The 19,405-nt window shown below is 34.9% G+C and overlaps 1 protein-coding gene across 6 annotated transcripts in view; it reads left to right on the top strand.

Moving 5' to 3' along the window:
- Positions 1–19,405, top strand: part of LOC149575307 (agamous-like MADS-box protein AGL66) — a 55,462-nt gene that overhangs the window by 7,961 nt on the left and 28,096 nt on the right. For 4 of the 6 annotated variants that reach the window (XM_089812210.1, XM_089812208.1, XM_089812209.1 and 1 more), the window contains exons 3-8: positions 10,333–10,638; positions 10,759–10,815; positions 11,258–11,273; positions 11,369–11,430; positions 11,551–11,575; positions 11,666–11,727. In XM_089812210.1, coding sequence (XP_089668336.1) covers positions 10,454–10,638; positions 10,759–10,815; positions 11,258–11,273; positions 11,369–11,430; positions 11,551–11,575; positions 11,666–11,727 — 407 coding nt within the window. In that variant the 5' untranslated portion in view covers positions 10,333–10,453. The remainder of the gene's footprint in view (positions 1–10,332; positions 10,639–10,758; positions 10,816–11,257; positions 11,274–11,368; positions 11,431–11,550; positions 11,576–11,665; positions 11,728–19,405) is intronic. The other 2 variants (XM_089812212.1, XM_089812213.1) reach the window with 2 other exon arrangements.

Below are 19,405 nucleotides of genomic sequence, written 5' to 3'. Positions count from 1 at the left end.
GTTTGTTCTCCCCAGATAGGTCTTCACTTTCATGGGTTTTCCTATTAGTGGGCCCCCTTGGCTGAGCATTTTTGTGGAGTGCACATTTTTTCATCATTTGGGGATTCGCTTGCCTCTTGATGCTTGCTTCTTTGGGGTGTCCTTTGGTTCCTTATGCCCTGAGGTGATGGATTTCTCTATTTAGTGGTGGAATCTAGTTGAGGTTGTCATTTTGGGGCTTCTGATGCCTGTGTGGTGGAAGTGTCCTATGTCATGTTCTTTCACTTTCTTATATTCTATTGAGGTGGAGGACCCTATTGAGGTGGGGGAAATGCTTATGGAGGTAGCTAGTTGCTGGGGGAAAGTGGCGGTGAATGGGTTCAGTAGTTACTCTCCTTTTATTGTTTATGAGTATCTCTTTCTTGTTGTTAGAGATTTAGCTGGAAAGAATATGTTTGGGCAGTATACTTTATGTGGTGAAGGGATGACTCTATAGCTAAACGCTTTGATGCAGAGAGGTGTGTTACTACCTTCAAGGATGGACTATGTCTTCCTATTTGCTTCTATGTTCACAACTCCTATGGAGGTGGAGCAATCTCCTATTGATGTGGAGATCATATTTGGGCACTGGGAAGCAGAGGAGATTCTTATTGAGATTTTGTGCACTTATGCTACTTTTTGTAGTTTTGTTAGCAGAAGAAGAGGGAGCAACTTTTATCTCTCAGGTTTGGTCTTCTTTCTCCCTACTCCTCTCATAGGTATTATGATGCTATGGAAGTTTACGGGGGGCTAGAAGACTTTTGACTGCATTTTTCAAGGCCAGAGGTTGAGCCTTGCCTAGATCCATAGTTGGAAGATATGTAACATGTTTGCCAAAGCTAGAGATATAGTCTTGTTTGGTCCTATATCTTTCCTTAGAGTTCTAATAGGCGCAGATGGCCTGAGTTTGCTCCCTTATTGTTATGGTGATTTCCTGGTTTAGTTTCTCTTTTCCCTATGATTGAGTGATTGCTGGTAGTTTTAAAGGGCACACTCTGGTCCTTTGTTTTTGTTTTTGGTTTAAGTCTGCAACTATTGTGGGGGCTTGCCCAAGTTATTCATTGAAAGCATTGACCATGGTTGGTGGGTCAGTCACTTGTGAACCTTTGTCTTTGACAGAGGGAGATCTAATATCTAATTTCATTACTAGACACTGGTATTGTTCTATTATTAGTATCTAGAGTTCTGATTTTACTTCAGATCAGCACCCATTAATTACTAATTTTCTTAATCAAAAACATTGCAAAGAATATTATTTTTACCATTTTAGAAAGCTACATAATTTATTATCCTTACCTTTGATGATGGTAGAAATTTCAGCATACAAATTTTAAAATATCTTATATCAAATCTATCTTCAAATCTTACCTAATAATGATAAAAAAAACTTGATATTAAATCTATGAATATGATATCAAATTAGATATGGTTTTACGTAGCTCACCAAAAAAATCACATTGCCTTCATACCAGGCATTTAGATAGCAATATCCATGTTGCAAAGGATATTACTTTTATAATGTTATGAAACAAATCATTATCCTTACTCTTTAATCATGTTATGAGTATGGAAACACCGATCTTAAAATATCATAATTCTATTATAAATATGGAAATACAAATCTTGAAATATCTTATTTCAAAGTTATATCTTATTTCTGTTATAAATATGGAAATGTAAATCTTACAATATCTTATTTTAAAGTTATTTTGTAACTTAACCCTAATAGACTGCTTAGAATGGTGATCATAAAAATAAGACATTGGAATGATGGTCATAAAAACTTGATATTAGAATACGATGTCCAAACTTTCTGAAAAATTACATTACAACTGATTTTAGAAAAACAGTTTGAACACTCATACTCATATTGCAAAGAATGTTATATTAATTTATATGAAATTTCAATTCTTAAACACAATAAATTGTCAATCTTTTCTCATATAACTCCTAGTAGGGCTGACAATTGAGTTGGGACTTTTGGTTTTTCGCTCTGCTAGGGTTTTCTTGCTTCATGCGAACTTTCAATTTTTTTTGCATACGGCCTTTCGCTTGCACTCCCCTTCTGTCAGCACTTGTCATATCGCATTTACTGCGAGAGCTGTAGGTTAGGATATAATGGCTCTGGCCAGCGGTGAACCAGTTGTTTCTAGTGTTCACGCTACTGCTTCGGACTGCCATGGCGCCACCACCGAACAAACGCCTGCGCAAGTTTGTCCCGAAGGTTTTTCCACAAGGTAATCCTGATATTGTCCTTCCTTTGCAAGAATTTGATGTTGCATGTGACTGGTTAGAACAACATACTTTGATAGGGTATTTTGTTGGTAGGACTCCCCTTGAAGCTATGCTCAGAGAATGGGGCAACAAAAGCTGGACTCCTCATGGCGTCCGCCTTGACTCTATGCAAAACTTTACCAAAAGTTTTTTTTTTATTTCACTTTGCTAACCCATCGCAAGATGACACAGTTTTTACCAACGGCCCTTGGTCTGTGCATTCCTCTCTACTTTTTTTTCAGAAATGGTCCCGAGACTTATCTGTCTCGGATGATAAAAAGCTTAGGGTTCCTGTTTGGGTCGAATTCCCAGATCTACCCTTGCCCTGCTGGCCTTTTATTGAGTCTATTGCCCAAGCCCTTGGCAAAGTTGTTACTAAAGAGCCAAAAAAAAATTTAATGCTCGCCTTTAGCGGCGTGTTTGCATTGAAGTTGATCTTTCTAAAGATCTCAAGGATTCTGTGGAAATCCAGATTGGCGCTCAAACCTTCGCACAGAAGGTGCTTTACTTGAACTTACCTAACACCTGTTATAGGTGCCAGTCTGCGGAACACAAGATCAGGGATTGCCCTTTGGCCACGCCTAGGGTCAAACCCCAGCCTAAAGCGACGCCTGTCAAACAGGTCGAAGGAAAAAAAGAAGAATGGGTTACTGTTGGGCGCAAAGGCAAGCCTGCCTTGAATCCTTTGGCCCCCAAGCCATCCTATGCGACAGTTACCGTGATTCCTCCTGCTTCCACCGAAGTGTCAGCGCCTGCTAGCATGGAGACGCCAGCGGCTTCTGTTGCACTTGTTTCGATTTCACAGGTTTCAAACCCTACTGGCTCGCAGGGGATTAAGGCAGCCACCAGGACCTCGTCCTTGGCTGGGGCTCGTTCTCCTCTTGCAGTCTCTTCCATAGTACCACCAGCAACAAGGCGTTCTCACAGTCCTCTTGGACGTGCAGAGATATCAGGGGTCAAATGGCAGGCTGTAAGTCTAGAGAATTTCCCGTCTGACTTTCACCCGATTTCTACCTTTTTGCAGAATAGTTACTCCTCTCTCAAGGACGAGGATGATATGGAAGAGTTTTCATGAACTTCCTCTCTTGGAATGTTCGAGGTCTTACAGACCTCCCCAGAAAATTCTATGTTCGGGATACCCGTCATAGACTTGGGAATTTAGATTTTCTTTGCCTGCAAGAAGTTAAGATTTCTAGTTTCATGCTTTCTACTGCATGCCGCGTCATTTGGCAGGATAGCATCATGTTTTCTTCTTAGCATGAAGCTGGCCGAGGTGGTGTAGTTACTCTCCTGTCACCTCGCCTTCATTCTACTATTATTTCGCACGGTTCTGACCCCACACACCGTATTATTTGGCTTTTGCTTTCCATTAACAATCATTCTTTTGGAGTCATTAATGTTTATGCCTCTAATTATGTTGTGGAAAAGGCGCAAATGTGGGTTTGGCTTGCTGACAACCTGCCACCAGCTACTTAGGTCTTATGTGGGGACTTCAATATGGTTGAAGTGGCTTCTGAAAAAGATGGCATTCTACCTTTCCGTTGGACAGCTGGGGAAAGAGAAGCCTGGTTTTACATGCATCATAAATTGGGCCTCTTTGATCCCAATAATAGCCATCGTCATGATAATGGGGCTTGGCACACTTGGTCCAATTTTTGAGCCGGTCCTGACCGCATATTGAAACATCTTGATCGTGCTATGATCTCGGCGCAATATTTTTTTTATTTTTCTGAAGATCGTGATCTACCTGTCATTCCACTGACAGATGTGATGTTGTCAGACCACTATCCCATTTATTTTGGTATTTCTTGGCAAACAGCTGTCCCCAAAGTGGTTAAGTCTCAATTCTTCCTCAACACGTTTGTGTTATTGCATGCCTCCACCATTTCTCACATACAACGTGTCTGAAATTTGGAACCACGTCCACATTCCCATCGAGGTTGGATTCAATGGTGGAATGATGCCATTACTAGAACGGTTCATTTTTTGCACATCTACGGGCATTAGCTGGCCATTTTCAGAAAATGATCTTATGAAGCCAACACCCTTGCCCTCAAAAAAGCCTCTGAAGTGCTCACCTTTAACCCCTTTGATGTGGATCTTCAACTTCAGCTTGCCAAGCTTCACCATGAAAAGCAAATTGCTGATAACTATGCTGCCCGAGGAGCTCAAATCAAAGCTCGTCTCCACTGGTTGGAGGTTGGCAACAAAGCCTCGAAGGAGTTCTTCCAAGCTCTCTGAGCCCCTCATACCAATAGTGGGATTAAAAAGATAAAACAGGGAACTGATGTTCTTTCTAGTCTGCCAGACATCCTACAAGCTTTTGTTCTTCACTATGAGAACGTTTTTGCTTCGCAGGGCCATTCGGTTGCTCATGAGGAGGCTCTCAAAAAGTGTATTACTATTACTCCATACCGCCTCGCGGTTGAGCAACGTGCATTCTGTGAGCAACTTCTTTCCCTCTGAGACCTTAAAGAGGCAGTTTACTCCATGGTGGATGACAAATCCCCTGGGTGTGATGGATTTCCCTATGAATTTTACAAACATCTTTGGGAGCAAATTGGTCCTAATCTGCACAAAGTCTATCTTGAAGCATACCATTCTAAAAGCTTAGGAGCGATCATAAATAAAGGCAATATTAAATTCATACCTAAAACTAGTGATCCTGAGGACATCTGAAACTGGAGGCCCATCACCCTCTTGAATGTGTCTTATAAGATCATTGCTAAGGCGCTCTCTCTCAAAATCTGCCATATGCTTCCTCTAATTGTGCGGCCTGAACAAACTGGCTTCATCAAATCCAGGTATATTCTTGACAACATCATTGCTGTCTGGGAAGGTATGGAATGGGCCCGTAAGTCCAAGCAGCAAGCTATCTTTTTAAAGATAGATTTTGCTAAAGCCTATGATCGCATTGAATGGCCTTTCATTTTGGCTATGCTTCAGGCTCTGGGTTTTGGTCCCAATTTCCTTCAGTCCGTGGAGATGCTCTTTAGTGACACTAATGCTTGCATCACCATCAATAATTCGCAATCTGAAGCTTTTGGACTTTTTTCGTTCCATCAGACAAGGTTGTTCGTTAGCTCCAGCACTTTATGTCCTTGCTGCTGAAGGTTTTGGTTATTTACTTGCTCACTCTGTGTCTTCAGGGTTGATCCGTGGCATTTCCTTTCCTGATTCTTCCTCCCAGTTAGTCAATGGTCATTTTGTTGATGATTCTTTTCTTACTCTTCTTGAAGATGAAGAAAACATCAAAAATGCTTTAAATTGTCTTTACACTTTTTGTCAAGCCTTTGGCTCTGCCATTCAATGGCATAAAACGCTCTGTTACCGACAGTCTTTTTTGCCAGCTCCACCTTGGCTCAACCAATTCCAATGAAAATGGGTTACTCATGGAGAAATTTTCCGCTTTCTTGGCATTCCCTTTGCTTTCCAGGCTTCCCCTGTGGAACTTTGGAATGTCGTGCTTACAAAGATTACCAAAAAGCTTGATTATTGGATCACTAAGCCGCTTTCTCTTGCTGGTAAATTTCAGATTTGTTCTAAGATTTTGGCTGCCACCCATGTGTTTTATTCTTCTTGTTGGGCTCCCTCCAAAGCTTCCTATCTCAAATTAGAATGTTTGCTCAGAAATTTTCTTTGGGCCTCTGGTTCTGACCATCATGGTTTTCACAGAGTTGCTTGGGATTTCTGTTGTCTCCCAAGGGAATCTGGGGGTCTCGGCTTGCTTTCCACTTGAAAGCAAGGCCTTGCCCTCTGTGCTAAATGGATTATCAGAGCTATTTCTGGAGATGAAGCCTGAAAAAATCTTGTCAGGCATTGCATCTCTTCAAGTTTCCCTGCTAACAGACCGGCATGGAAGGGAATTGGTTTTCAAACCCTTCTCACTATGCGTGAACGAGTGGTCATATAGGGCTTTTTCGTTATAAAGAGCATCTGGAAAGCTTGGGAAGCTGTTAAACCTTGGCTTCGTTGGGCTGGTGATGAGTTTCGCAATGGGTTGTCCTTAAATCAGCAGAACATTTGGTGGTCTCCCCTGTTTGCCTTCCAAGGTATTCCTTTTGCCAAGACTCAAGGTGTCAGTGCTCTGCGTTTCTATAAACGTGGCATTCACACTACCAAGGACATTTTTTCAAGAGTCACCATGAATTTCAGGCCTTGGGAGGATATGCAAGTTCAATACCACCTTGTACATGCCGATCACCAGACTTATGACCTTTTGTTGTCTTCCATCCCTGTGCACTTACTTCATAAAGTGGGGATTCAGTATGTTCGACCTTGGTGGTATGATTGAAAGTGGTTTCCTGCCACTCCATTTACCAATTATAAGCCCAATATGGGATACAGATGGCTTTCGCCCCACCTTTCGATGGTGGACACGCTTAATCAACAGTGGCATTTGCATTCTTCGCTTTCTCAATGGAGAAAATGGTTCGACACCATTTGGAGTGCCATTACAGAACTTAAGATTGCTCACTTTGCTTGGTGCCTTGCTTTCCAAGGTCTTCCCCTGGGGCCTCGGCTCAAGCACATTAGGGTTCCTGATCCCAGATGCCCCTTCTGTGGCCAACCTGAGTCCTTTTTGCATTTTTTTTGGTTTTGCAACGTGCTCAGAATTATTGGCACTGGATCCATGATTTTTTCAAGCCTTTCAGGCCCGAACCTTTTTCATGGCACATGATCCTACTGGGTGATTCCCCCATATTTCCTCGAAAGTTTTTTCAGATTTGGCATACTTTCAGGATGGAAATTTTGTTTTCTCTATGGAAAGATAAGAATGTAGTTTTATTCACTCACAGTTTTTTGGATGTTAACATTGCAATGTACACTAAGGTATGCATTTGTAACAATGTCATTATGCAGATACAGGTGCAAGCTAATAAAGTTGCCCTGGAGGTTGCACACTTACAGGAATTTTTAAACCACTGGGGCAATGCTCCTTGTACCATTGTCAGAGTGTCTTCGGATGCTTCAGTTGATGCCTCCTCGTCTCGCGGTTGCCATTCCAGATGCTAGTCCTTTGGTCGCCATTCACACACACCGCACTCCCAGGGTCCCCGCCACCGCTCTCCCAGTGGTGGTCATGGCGGTTGGAAGCGTCGCTCCACTTCCCCACCACGTGGTGGTTCTGGCTGGTCCTCGGCTCCCCCCCCCTGGGCGGGCTTCTGGCCGGTCTCCAGGTCCTCCCCCTGAACGGGCGCACTCTGGCAAGTTTCTCCGACTGGCCTTGGCAATTTCTCCTCCGCGGCCAGACAAGAGGGATGCGGAAACTGCAACTACCCCAGATCCTGCAGATGCTGCTGACGGCTAGACTATTCCTAATCCGCCTCACAATCCCACTGATGCGTGGGGATTTCCTGATAAAGATGATCCTCCTCCCTTTGCTGGTACTGCCTTGGCAATATGAGGTTGTTTTAAATATTTTTTTTTATGAATAGTTTATAGTTGCTGGCTGCAGCCATGTTATTTACTCCGGCTTCGGCCGATTGAACTCATTCGCGGGGTGATCCTATATCCCCCGGCCCTTTTTTGTGAATTGTAATCTTAGTAAATTTTATTAATTAAAAAGAACTATTCATCAAATATATATATATATAGATAACTCCTAGTAAAAAATTAAATACATTAATACAAAATGAGCAAATCCATTTGCTATGCAATATTCTTTCCTCATAAAATGGATTCTCAAACTGATTGCAGATTATAAATAAATAAAAATGAAATAGAATCTCTTCCCCGGTCAATTTCTCTATTGCACGAATTTTGCGGGTGCTGCTATCCAGCAGGGCAATAATCAACAGAAGTTTAAAATGGTAATAGCTGAGCCAAAAAAATACAGTTTTTTTTTAAAATGTTTTTCTCTTCATTTTTTATCAGATTCAATCCAGAAAACCAGTTAATTCCCAGAACGAAATATGATTTTTTACAATCTAAAGCTATTTTGTTGGTGCGTTTATAGATTGGTATAGTTTTTTTTTCCCATTTCTGTTTTAGGAAGTTGCATCTCTGATATGAAATTTATTCGCAGCAGACCAGAGAAGAAGCAGAATTATTTGAAAAGAAATAAATAGGAAGAGGTTAATAGAATAGAAGAAATATTTTTTCCTGGGAATGGTTTTTCTGTTTGTTTTATTTTGCTTTTCCAGGCTCTCCCAAAAAAATTGCTTACTATACTGTTATTGTTCATTTTTTTTTCACTTTCTTTAATAATAAAGATCATCCATGAAATCATTTCAACTATTTGATACTATACTACTACTGTTTAATTTATGATAACGCTGTTACTGTTCAATTTATGTTAAAGATGCTAGTTTATTGTACTGCCGTCTAAAAAAATTCAGCTGAATTAAATTGGAGGCGGTTATCCTCCATACAAACAGTACAGTTGACCAATTTTCAAAAAATTGAAAATATCGTGGATTTTTTCAAAAATTTCAGCATTTGATCTTTATGATAGCGTGTAGTCAAAACAACAAAAAATTTGGAAAAAAATCACTACGCTTTCGTAAATCTGAAAAATAAAAAATTGATTTTGTCTTTAGTACATTTTGTCTAGAAATTAGCCTGTCCCAATTAAATTATGTGCATCGTTTTTCTTTTGTCAATATTTTGTATCACATTTATGATTGATCATCAGAATGAACAAATATTGTTGTACTTGCTTAATATCCTATTGACCCTCCATTTCAGTCAGACCTGTTAGTTTGTTATACTGATATCTGATTTATTTTTTCCAGCTGAATTAAATTATGTGTTTTTTTTCAATCCATGGAAGAAGAAAAATGTACATCGAATAAGAATACAAACCCTAAATTGATTAAATACTTAGTTTGTTGGATGAAAGGAAAGCTATAGAAAATCTAAACTTGAACTGCATTTCCATTACGCTATTAGCTTATTATATTATTATCACTGGATTAGATTGTCAACTTATTATAGTCTTATCTGTTCTTTTGTCAACTGAATTTAATTTTATGCATTTTTTCATCGATATTCTGAATCATGTGTTATGATTTATCATCAGAATATACAAAGAAGAGAAAAGAAACTTTCAAAATTTTACATTCAATAAGAATTTAAATACCCAATTTGTTGATGAATTGTCATTACCAGTTGTAATGTTCAATTTTTGTTTGGATGTTAGTATTTGTATTTAACATTTTGAATTGTGTTACAATCCATCACCGAAATGAATAAAACATTGTCCACCGAGAAAATACAATCTTTAAATTGTATGAATACTTTCAAGTTTTTATGGTAATACAACGAAAAAACAATAGAGCAAATTAATCTTTGTCTCATTCTGTTTTCAGTCAGTCACTTTCTATTGTAAAATCACCATTGTTTTTCTTGTCAATAAAGAGATTCAGGCATCATGCAATATGCTCTCTCTAAACTAAAACGTCCAGATATTATATTTTTATTATTATTGTATTTGATTGATATTTTTATTATAATTAATTTGATTTAGCATTTAAGTAATTATAATAATACAATCATCAAATAAGTACAAGGAAAGTTATTGTTTTATGTCTTTTGTCTTTAAAATTACTTTCTATGCTATCTTATTAATAAGTGTAGGATTAGACCATTCTTCTTAGTTATCTATTGATTAGAGAAAAATACAGAAAGTCTATATGATATTAGCATATCAATCCTATATTATTCTAATTTAAAACATGTATTTTTAAGCAGCAATCAATTTTTAAATATTATGTTACCCTTGATTAACTTTTCAAACTTTTATTGTGAAATTATCACTATTTCTCTTGTGAAAAAGAGAGTTTTAGACATCTTTTCTTTGAATTCTAATTTTTAGTGATACTTGTAAAATAATCAATAATTACATTTTTTATTCTAGAATTATCATTATATGTGATTGAATTGTTAAATGTATTTTAAATGTCTAAATTTTTTATTTTTTAAAATATAATTTAATAGTCTATCAAGTTGGATAAAGAGATTGGATTTACATCTTTTGTCTTTCAATTATTTTCTATACTATCTTGCTAACTATTCATTTGCCTTTGGATAATGCAGAAAAATACAATTTCCTATCTTATTTTCCTCACTTGGCTATTGGCAATCCATTTCCCCTCCACCTTTGCATCTACCTAACTCATACTCTAATTATTTTTGAGGATGAGAAGTATTGCTAAACATGGGGAGAGTTAAGCTCCAAATCAAGAAAATAGAAAACAACACAAATAGGCAGGTTACATTCTCTAAGAGACGAAATGGACTTATTAAGAAGGCATATGAGCTATCCATTCTTTGCGATATTGATATTGCACTCATTATGTTTTCTCCTTCTGGGAGATTGAGCCATTTTTCTGGAAAGAAAAGGTAATCTCTATTGGAAACACTCATATATGTCGTAACAATATTTAACTTATATTCATATACCAAATCTATTTTCCATTTTGTAGTACAATTTTAAAATTTTCCATTTTTTTATTTTTTTAGCAGAATAGAGGATGTGATAGCACGCTATATCAATCTACCAGAACATGAAAGGGGCAGGTATGTGTTATGTGCACATCTTTAAATAATTAGAAAATAAATTAATAAAGAATTTTTTTAACTCATATATTGCTTTGAATTTTTTTATAGATATATAACATATCTCACTTCAATTTGAATATCCTTATATTATACTAATAGTTCAATTTAACTAATATATCTATTCATAGAAATATATGTACTTTCCTTATCTTTATTACAAATCTAGTATATGAACAAAATAATTTCATAATTATAATTATTACAAGAGTTTTATGAGGAATCTTTATACATTAGTGAAATTAATTATTACAATTTAAATAAAATAATAATAAAATTATATCATCTTTCTTTACAAAATGAATTAAACTTATATTCATATATGTTTTTGTTTAGTAAGTGATATCCTAATAATATATGTTCTTTTGTTTTGCATTTCTTCTTCAAATATGGCAAATTACAGACTTCAAAATCAAGAAGTAAGTTTCATGATAAAAAAAATTATATCAGAATATTTATACTATAATGTTATTTTTTTGAATGAAAATTTATTAATCTATATGTGTGTGAACAGTATCTGGATAGAGCATTGAAGAAATTGAAGTGCGATAATGAACTTTCCAATCATCTAGCAAGGTTTAATAATAACTTTTTTTAGTACTCATTTTTATGTGTTGTTAATTTTCCTTGATAAGTATTACTCATACTAATTGCATATTTATATGTTTCTATCTATGACTGCATAATCATAAGCAGCTCAGGAAATATTCCAAATGTCGAGGTATACTTGATTTCATCATGCAAAATCACTTTATTAAAAATGTTAAGTTATCTTTAATTTTTATTATATTCTTATAATGGTAATTTGTAGGATCTTCAGAGGGAAATCAATACATGGAGATTACAGCTAGCAGATGCAGAATCAAGATTAAGGTAGAATCTCATTTTATCTATTGAATTCTTGTTCTTCTTTGATTACACTTTTGCATTTCTACTTAATTTCTTATTTGATTACACTTTTGTATCCTTTCATGTTTACTCTAATTTATTTATTTATAAATTGATTATTTTTATTATATTATAAAAATGGACAATCATTTTTTAGTTGTATTTTAAGCTACTCCAATACCATTGCAAAAGTAATTTTAGTTTAACTTTACATAATTATAATATTATTTAAAATTATAGCATTATAATTATTTCTAATCTATATTTTGTTATTTATGACTAATTCTTTACTATCACATCATTGTAGTTTATTGAGATTACCATTTAAGCATAATTAATTTTTCATACAAATAATAAGCATTTAATTTCTATTAATTGATTTATTTATAAATTGTTTTGACATATAGATTAATTTATATTTTTTTCAATACCAATTTTTAGAGCCTTTCTATTATACATGAAACTTAATAGATTAATATAAAATAGGATAATGTATATTATTTCCATGCATATATGGACTTTTTTTCAATATTCTTAAGACATTAATTCATAATATTGTACATTATTTTTTAATGAATTAGTTAAGAAAACATAATACCTTTTAGAAGTACACAAGAGACAATAAGCTATTTTTTAAAAATTGTTAAATGAAAAAATGATAGTGTATGATTTATTGGCATGTGCTATTTTTTAAAAATTGTTAAATGAAATAATGAAATATATGCCTTCTTTGAATTTTTTTTGAATAGGTTATAAGTCTATTTTTCTGGTTTTAGAAAATCTAGTTTTTGAGTGTACCACAAATTTTGGGCAACAAAGAGAGCAAATAACATAACTCTAAAGTGTAAAGCCCAAAGATAAGAAGGAAACAACACTAAAAAGTGATCACAATCTAGATAAGAATAACCAATTGATCTACACTCATAGCCTAGTTTTTCTCAACCAACAACACATAAGAGAATTCCCTGCGACATATGACAAAGACCTCATTATGTCAATTTAATGCCCTAATATATAACCATCTCGAGTCCTCAATGCCTCAACTCCTCACAGATACTCCCCCATAAGGAAAGCATTAGCATTTAGTCCAATCTAACAATAGTGCTTTGTACCACTAGACTAATGCACTTACTACATCATCTACTCAAAAGTAGGTAGGGGCATAACCCCACGCATACCTCTCAAGTACTCAAATGTATCTTTCGGTAAGGGCTTCGTAAAGATATCTTTAATTTGATCTTCACATACTCTAATCTGGTCTCCTTTTCTATTACTTTCTCTCTCAACACATGATCTTAATAGATATATGCTTAGTCTTAGAATGAAATACAAGGTTTTTAGACATACTCACTATACTTGTGTTATCATAATAAATGATAACAAGTTCTACAAACTCAATTTTGATATCTTTTAGCATCTATTTTGTCCACATCACTTGATTACAATTATTAGTTATTGCAACATACTTTGTCTGAGTTGTACTCTAAGAAATACAATCTTGTTTCTTCCTTAGCCAAGAAACCAATCTTCCTCCAAGGAAAAATGCTCCACCATTGGTCCTCTTTTTTTCATCCATACTACCGGCCCAATCCACATTAGTATATGCACATAGCATGAAATCATTGATCTACCATACCAAATTACATAGTCAAGTGTTCCTTTCAAATATCTGAATATGCTCTTTACTGTCGCATAATGAATATGCACATAGCATGAAATCATCGATCTATCATACCAAATTACATAGTTAGGTGTTCCTTTCAAATATCTGAATATCCTCTTTATTGCCGCATAATGATAATCCTTAGGGTTAACTTGAAATCTAGCTACAATCCCAAATGCATTTGCTATATCTGGTTTGTGTGAGTTAGATACTACAAACCTCCAATCATGGATGTGTACTTCTTTTGCTTACAAATTTCCAATACAAATCTCTTAAACATGTATTTCAAGTACTTAGCTTGTGAAATGAAAATACCATCACTGTTATGCACAATCTGCAATCCTAGGAAAAAAAACATTTTTCCTATCATGCTCTTTTCAAACTCATTCTTCATTTCTTTAGAAAACTTATCACTTGCTTCATCATTACCTCCAAATATGATTTCATCAACAAATATTAATATTTTCAGCAAACCACTCTCAATTTCTTTCAAACACAAGTTACTATCTATCATACCTTTAGCAAATCCAAGCTTTCCCGAATAGTTGTCCAACCTTGCATACCAGGTTATAAGTGCTTTCTTTAGACCATGTAGAGTTTTCTTTCGTTTGCATACCATATCTTTGTATTTTATCAGAGGAAAGCCTTTAGGATGCTCAATATATACCTCTCCTTCAAGTTCTCCTTTCAAAAAGATTGATTTAACATCCATCTGATATACTTTAAACTTCTTATTTACTGCATAAGCCAAGAACATTCTTATTTCTTCCATTCTAGCTATGGGGGTATATGTCCCCTCATAGTCTATGCCTTCTTGCTACAAGTAACCTTTGTGCACAAGTCTAGCCTTGTTTCTCACTTCACCTTTCTCATTCATCTTGTTAGATATACTTTTGCTAGGAGTTGACAACTTAACTCTTTCTTGTACTCTATTTCCATTCTACAAATCATTGCTAGTCTCAATGATAACTTCCACATTTTCATGGTTAGCCTTTGGATCAACAATAGTTGCCAAAGCTATTTATTCCACTATTTACTCTTCCTTAACCAATTCAGACTCATTATCTTTATCATCACAATCATTCAAGAATATTTCCATACTTTAAATTCTTTATCTTCCTTGGAGAAGTATTTGTGGAATGTCCCCTTTTAACATAAAACTCTCACTGCCATTATCATTCTACACTCTTTTATCCTTTTTTTCCATCCCCATCGGAGGTCATTATCTAATTTCTCTTGTCTCTCAAGATGAGACAATCTCAATTGAATAGTGGGCGAGACCAACCTCTTAATTTCCATACATATTTAGAAATCAACCAACAAAGTAGTATTTGACCCAAATTCCTTCAACCACCTCAAGAAAACTTCTAGTTAATTCACAAGAAAATATATTTTCAGTATTGATCTATAAAACCTTGGCTGGTATAATCTTTCTCCAAAGCTTGTCCTTTTCATTGTATATCCTCCACAATAATTTTGTATGAAGGCTTTGTTTATTTCTTTGTACTTTTTCATCTTGAATCTACCTTTCATAATTGACCTACAAATATCATCACATTTAGCCAAATTATATTTAAAACTTCAAATCATGACCTCTCGAGATAAATATTATCTTCACCCTTCTATAAACATGACAACCCTATTTGGAACCTCAAAGATAGAAATTATGTAAATGAGTTCCACTATAAGAGAATATTTTATTAGAGTAAGGCACCTAGCTAAGGAGAGTCATTTTCCCTTCCAAGAGGTGAACATTGGTTATATATTTTTTATAGCACTAACCTAATTCCTCTTAGATGAATGGTGATGCTATAGGGGCATGCCCAAATACTTTCTAGGAAATGAGTCTAACTCAAACCCAAGAATCCTTTTAATAATCATCTTTTTAAAACATACCTCCTTTGAGAAGAAAATCCTAAATTTAGAGTTATTCACCCTCTACCTAGCAATTTCCCCATATTTCCCCAAAACTTTTTTGATGTGGTGGCCTATCTTTTTATGGAAGCACCAAACAATAAGGTGTCATCAACAAATCAAAGGTGAGTAATGTTTCTTGCACCTACAAAAACTTGCAATCCATCAAGATTAATGACACTAGCTTCTTTAGCTAGAGATATACTTAAAACTTTAGCTATGATAAGTGAAAGAAGGGGGAAAAGTGGATCACCCCAAAAAAATCCTCACTTGGCATTAAAAAACTCATTTGGTACCCCATCAAAGGAAGTATTTAAATAGGAGTGGAGATGCAACTACCCATCCATCAACCCCATGCCTCGTAAAAGAAAAATTTATCATCACCTTGAGAAGAAAATATCATGAGACCCTACCATAAACATTGTTCGTATTCATCTTGATTTTCATCCCATCTCTTCTTCTACTTTAAATAGAGTGAATAACATCATGAGTGATGATAATATAATCCATAATCTCCCTATCTCTAAGAAAATTGAACAGCTCCTCAAAGATGATACTATTTATACATTCCCTCTGTCTAAGGTCATGGCCTTGGGGATGATCTTGTATGTCAGATTGCACAAAGCAATAGATCTAAGAAATTCAAAGGATGTGGGTTCCTTCACCTTGGGGATCAAAGAAATTAAATTCAAATTCCATAATCTTAAAATAGTGTCTCTCCCTGTATTATTTAGTTTCCTTCCAAATGTCATTCCAAATAATATACTATGGTATGTTATGAAAAAAGGTTCAATAAAAGTCATTTAGTCCTAGGGATAAAAGGGAATCATTTTGTCTATTTTTTATTGAATTTGGAACGTAATAAAATAGCTCATCTTGTCCCATAGTATCTACCATAGTGGAATACCTAAGGAATTCCTGAAAGAACCTTTTTCCTTTACTTTTAAGTGCTTCTATATGTTCTATAATGATATTCTCTTCATTTTCTATGCATAGGATCTTATTGTGTTGCCTTTTGATATTGGTGGACAACTGGAAGAAGATAGTGTTCCTATCCCCATTTGTGAGCCACTTGACTCTTGTCTTCTAGTGCTAAAAGGTATCCTACATCATTACACTTCTATAGCCTTCCAATAACTTAGCTTCATTCTCTTGAAGAATGCAATTAAGGCCCTTCTTGGAAATGCTTCCTTTCAAAAATCTTCAACTTATTTTTTATTTCTCCCTTTTTGGAAAATTGATTGATTTCTTCTTCCATGATCTTTATTTTCTCTAACTTCTTGTAACTTCTATCCTGTGATGTACCCCTTGTATTCTTTGATATCAATTTTCCACTAGTCAATCAAAATACTATCAAAACTTGGAAGATGATAAAAATTTCTCACAAGTTAAAATAAAATTTCGTTTGCCTTTGAAAGGTTACATATGGCTAAAGAGATAGGCCAATGGTCTAAACTCCCTGATTGCATAACCTTAGAAAAGAATTCCCTGAAGTTAATTATTCATTTTGATTTTAGAAAGACACAATATGATCTATGTTAAATGATTTTAGATCTACCCTCTTATCATTCCATGTGAACAAACTAGATTTAGGCATAATGTCTACTAAGACAAGATCATCATCTGATGCCTTAAGCTCAAGATGCCACATATACCTAAAATCCTCCCTCTTCTCATGTCCATAAGTATCAAGTTATCATTAAAATTATCCCCAACTATCTAGTTATCTTGACTATGGTGGCCCCTTAAGTTTCCTAGATAATCCAAAACCTCAAAAAGATTTGATTCTATAGAAGGGCCATAAATAGTAAAGATAAACATCAAACTACTATCCTTCAAATTCCTACATCTAAAAGCTAAAAAATTACGGCTAGCTTCTATAAAAATATCCCCCAAAGAAACCCCCTTTCAATTAGCCCAAATTTGAAAGATCTTTTTTTTAGTTGATCTTCCTCCATTTTGTTTTTTTTTTTTGAAAAATCACTATGTCAAAAGCCAATGTGATAATCAACTATTAGAAGAAATAATATTTTTTAATATTGTTTAGATCTTTGATGTTCCAATTGGGAACCTTTATTAACCTTTAGAGTAGAAGGGCTCTTACCTCTAATTAAGACATACTTAATGATTGATGCTTGAGAACCATTCTCTAGGTCCCCAAGAACCTTTTACATAGCCTTACTCGACTATATTTTTTTCCCTTCTCATTAGATTCACACACAATAATTGCTAGCGTAGATTTAAGTTCATCTATTAATTTTGTATCCTTCATATCGACTACATTTGTGTGCTCTTGTTCCTCTACCTACATTTCCCCTTTAGCTCTATCTTTTATGCTTTCCTCAATTTTTGGGGCACCAAATTTCTCTCTTTAGGAATCTCACTTTCCTCTAGCATCAAGACGTAAGAGTTATTTATTCAACAATGAGTATGCTCACCTCTTGAGGGAATGTACCAATCTTGGAGAGCCTCTTGAGACACCAACATTGAGTTTTATATAATATAACTATTTCTTAACCCAACCATACATTGGTTAATCATATCATTCCTCTCAATAGAATCCCTTATAGCCACCAAAGGAGCACACTTGGAATAGGAAACATTATTTCCTCCCTAAATAATTTGCATTGTCTCCCCAACCACATACATTGTGTCATTGCCTCCATAACCATGTACCTTGTGTTCAATGCCTCTACATTTAAAATAACATATAGGAAAGCCTTCATAAACAAAAATGTGTTTCCATATTTGGATTATTTTTTGAATAGGCTTATCGAGATAAATACAAATGATATTTTGATTCCCATCATTAGCTTATTCTTAGAAATTGTTTTCCCACTTTTGATGTAATTACCTAATAGGTTTCCAATCACCTTATATATTGTTCTAAAGAAGTTTTATTATGGAAATCTATAAATCCTAATCTAGAGAGGTTCTTTTTGTATAAATTCCTCATGGGAAATGAATCTAGGAGCCCAAAAATGAATGTATAAAACTATCCTTTCCCACAAATCATGGGCCTCCTTTCAATGCATGATCTTAATAAAGTGTTAAATGAAAAATAATTTGTATGAATCCAAGTAGAACAAAACAAATGATAGGGTTACCCAATTCCAAAAATGGTCACGCTATGACCTAATCTCATCCTTCATAAGACAAATCCCTTAAACTTAGCAATAACCATAGTTTTCTTAAAACATAAAACTAAAGAATATAATTAGGAATGGAAATTTCATGGACTCTAATTTCTTTGGAAACATTAACATTCCAAAATCCATATTGGTGGAAACCCCATACACTACTTTGAAAGGATATCTTTGGTCTACTTGTACTAAAAAGTTTCCTAACTCTCTATCACTTTTGCAAGGTTTTTTCCATGTGCTTGATCATCTTTTTGCTTCATCATCAATTCCCTTGCACACTATCTCATTTTTTTCCCTCTAATGATCCTTCATTTATTTCCCACATTTCTTTGAGTGCACTAAGTTGTAAGCTTAACTAACATTAAGGCAAGAGATTAGATTTACTTAAACATATATAATTGATAGTTTTTCATGTAAGAAATCTATCCTTCATCTCAAAGATAATTATGCTCAATCTAGAAAAATATCTATGGTTAGTTACCTCTAATATAGTAAAACTATTTGTCTTTACTAAGCTAGACTATCACAAGAATGGTTACTCGATTAAAAATAAGAGAACAAAAAATTTGACTTATGTTCTCTAATAAAGTAGGCATAAAATTTTAAGGATGAAACTTATGGTTGCGAAGTTTTTACTGTTAGGATTAAACTCAGTCAAAAATAACAATTACATGCAAATATAACCAATATCAAAAAATAATAAATCACAGAGAAGAAAACACAAGACACCAAGATTTAATGTGGTTCACCCAAACCCTGGGCTATGTCCACCTAACAACAAGTCCAATATTATTACGATCCAATGATTAGAATCTGTAATCCCTTACAGCTCAATACCGTCACAAGAAGCAATTTTCACATCATACCTTATGAAAATACCTAACCATAAACTAACAACCTCCCACATGGGGACTCATTAGGCTCCACACTAGACAACATATAC

This window comes from Cupressus sempervirens, chromosome 2 (genome assembly GCF_028749045.1).
Source record: "Cupressus sempervirens isolate cs-2001-9-10 chromosome 2, ASM2874904v1, whole genome shotgun sequence".
In the NCBI taxonomy this organism is placed as follows: domain Eukaryota; kingdom Viridiplantae; phylum Streptophyta; class Pinopsida; order Cupressales; family Cupressaceae; genus Cupressus; species Cupressus sempervirens.
The sequence above is the reverse complement of the archived record's forward strand: the minus strand, read 5'-3'. Positions and strand labels throughout refer to the sequence as shown.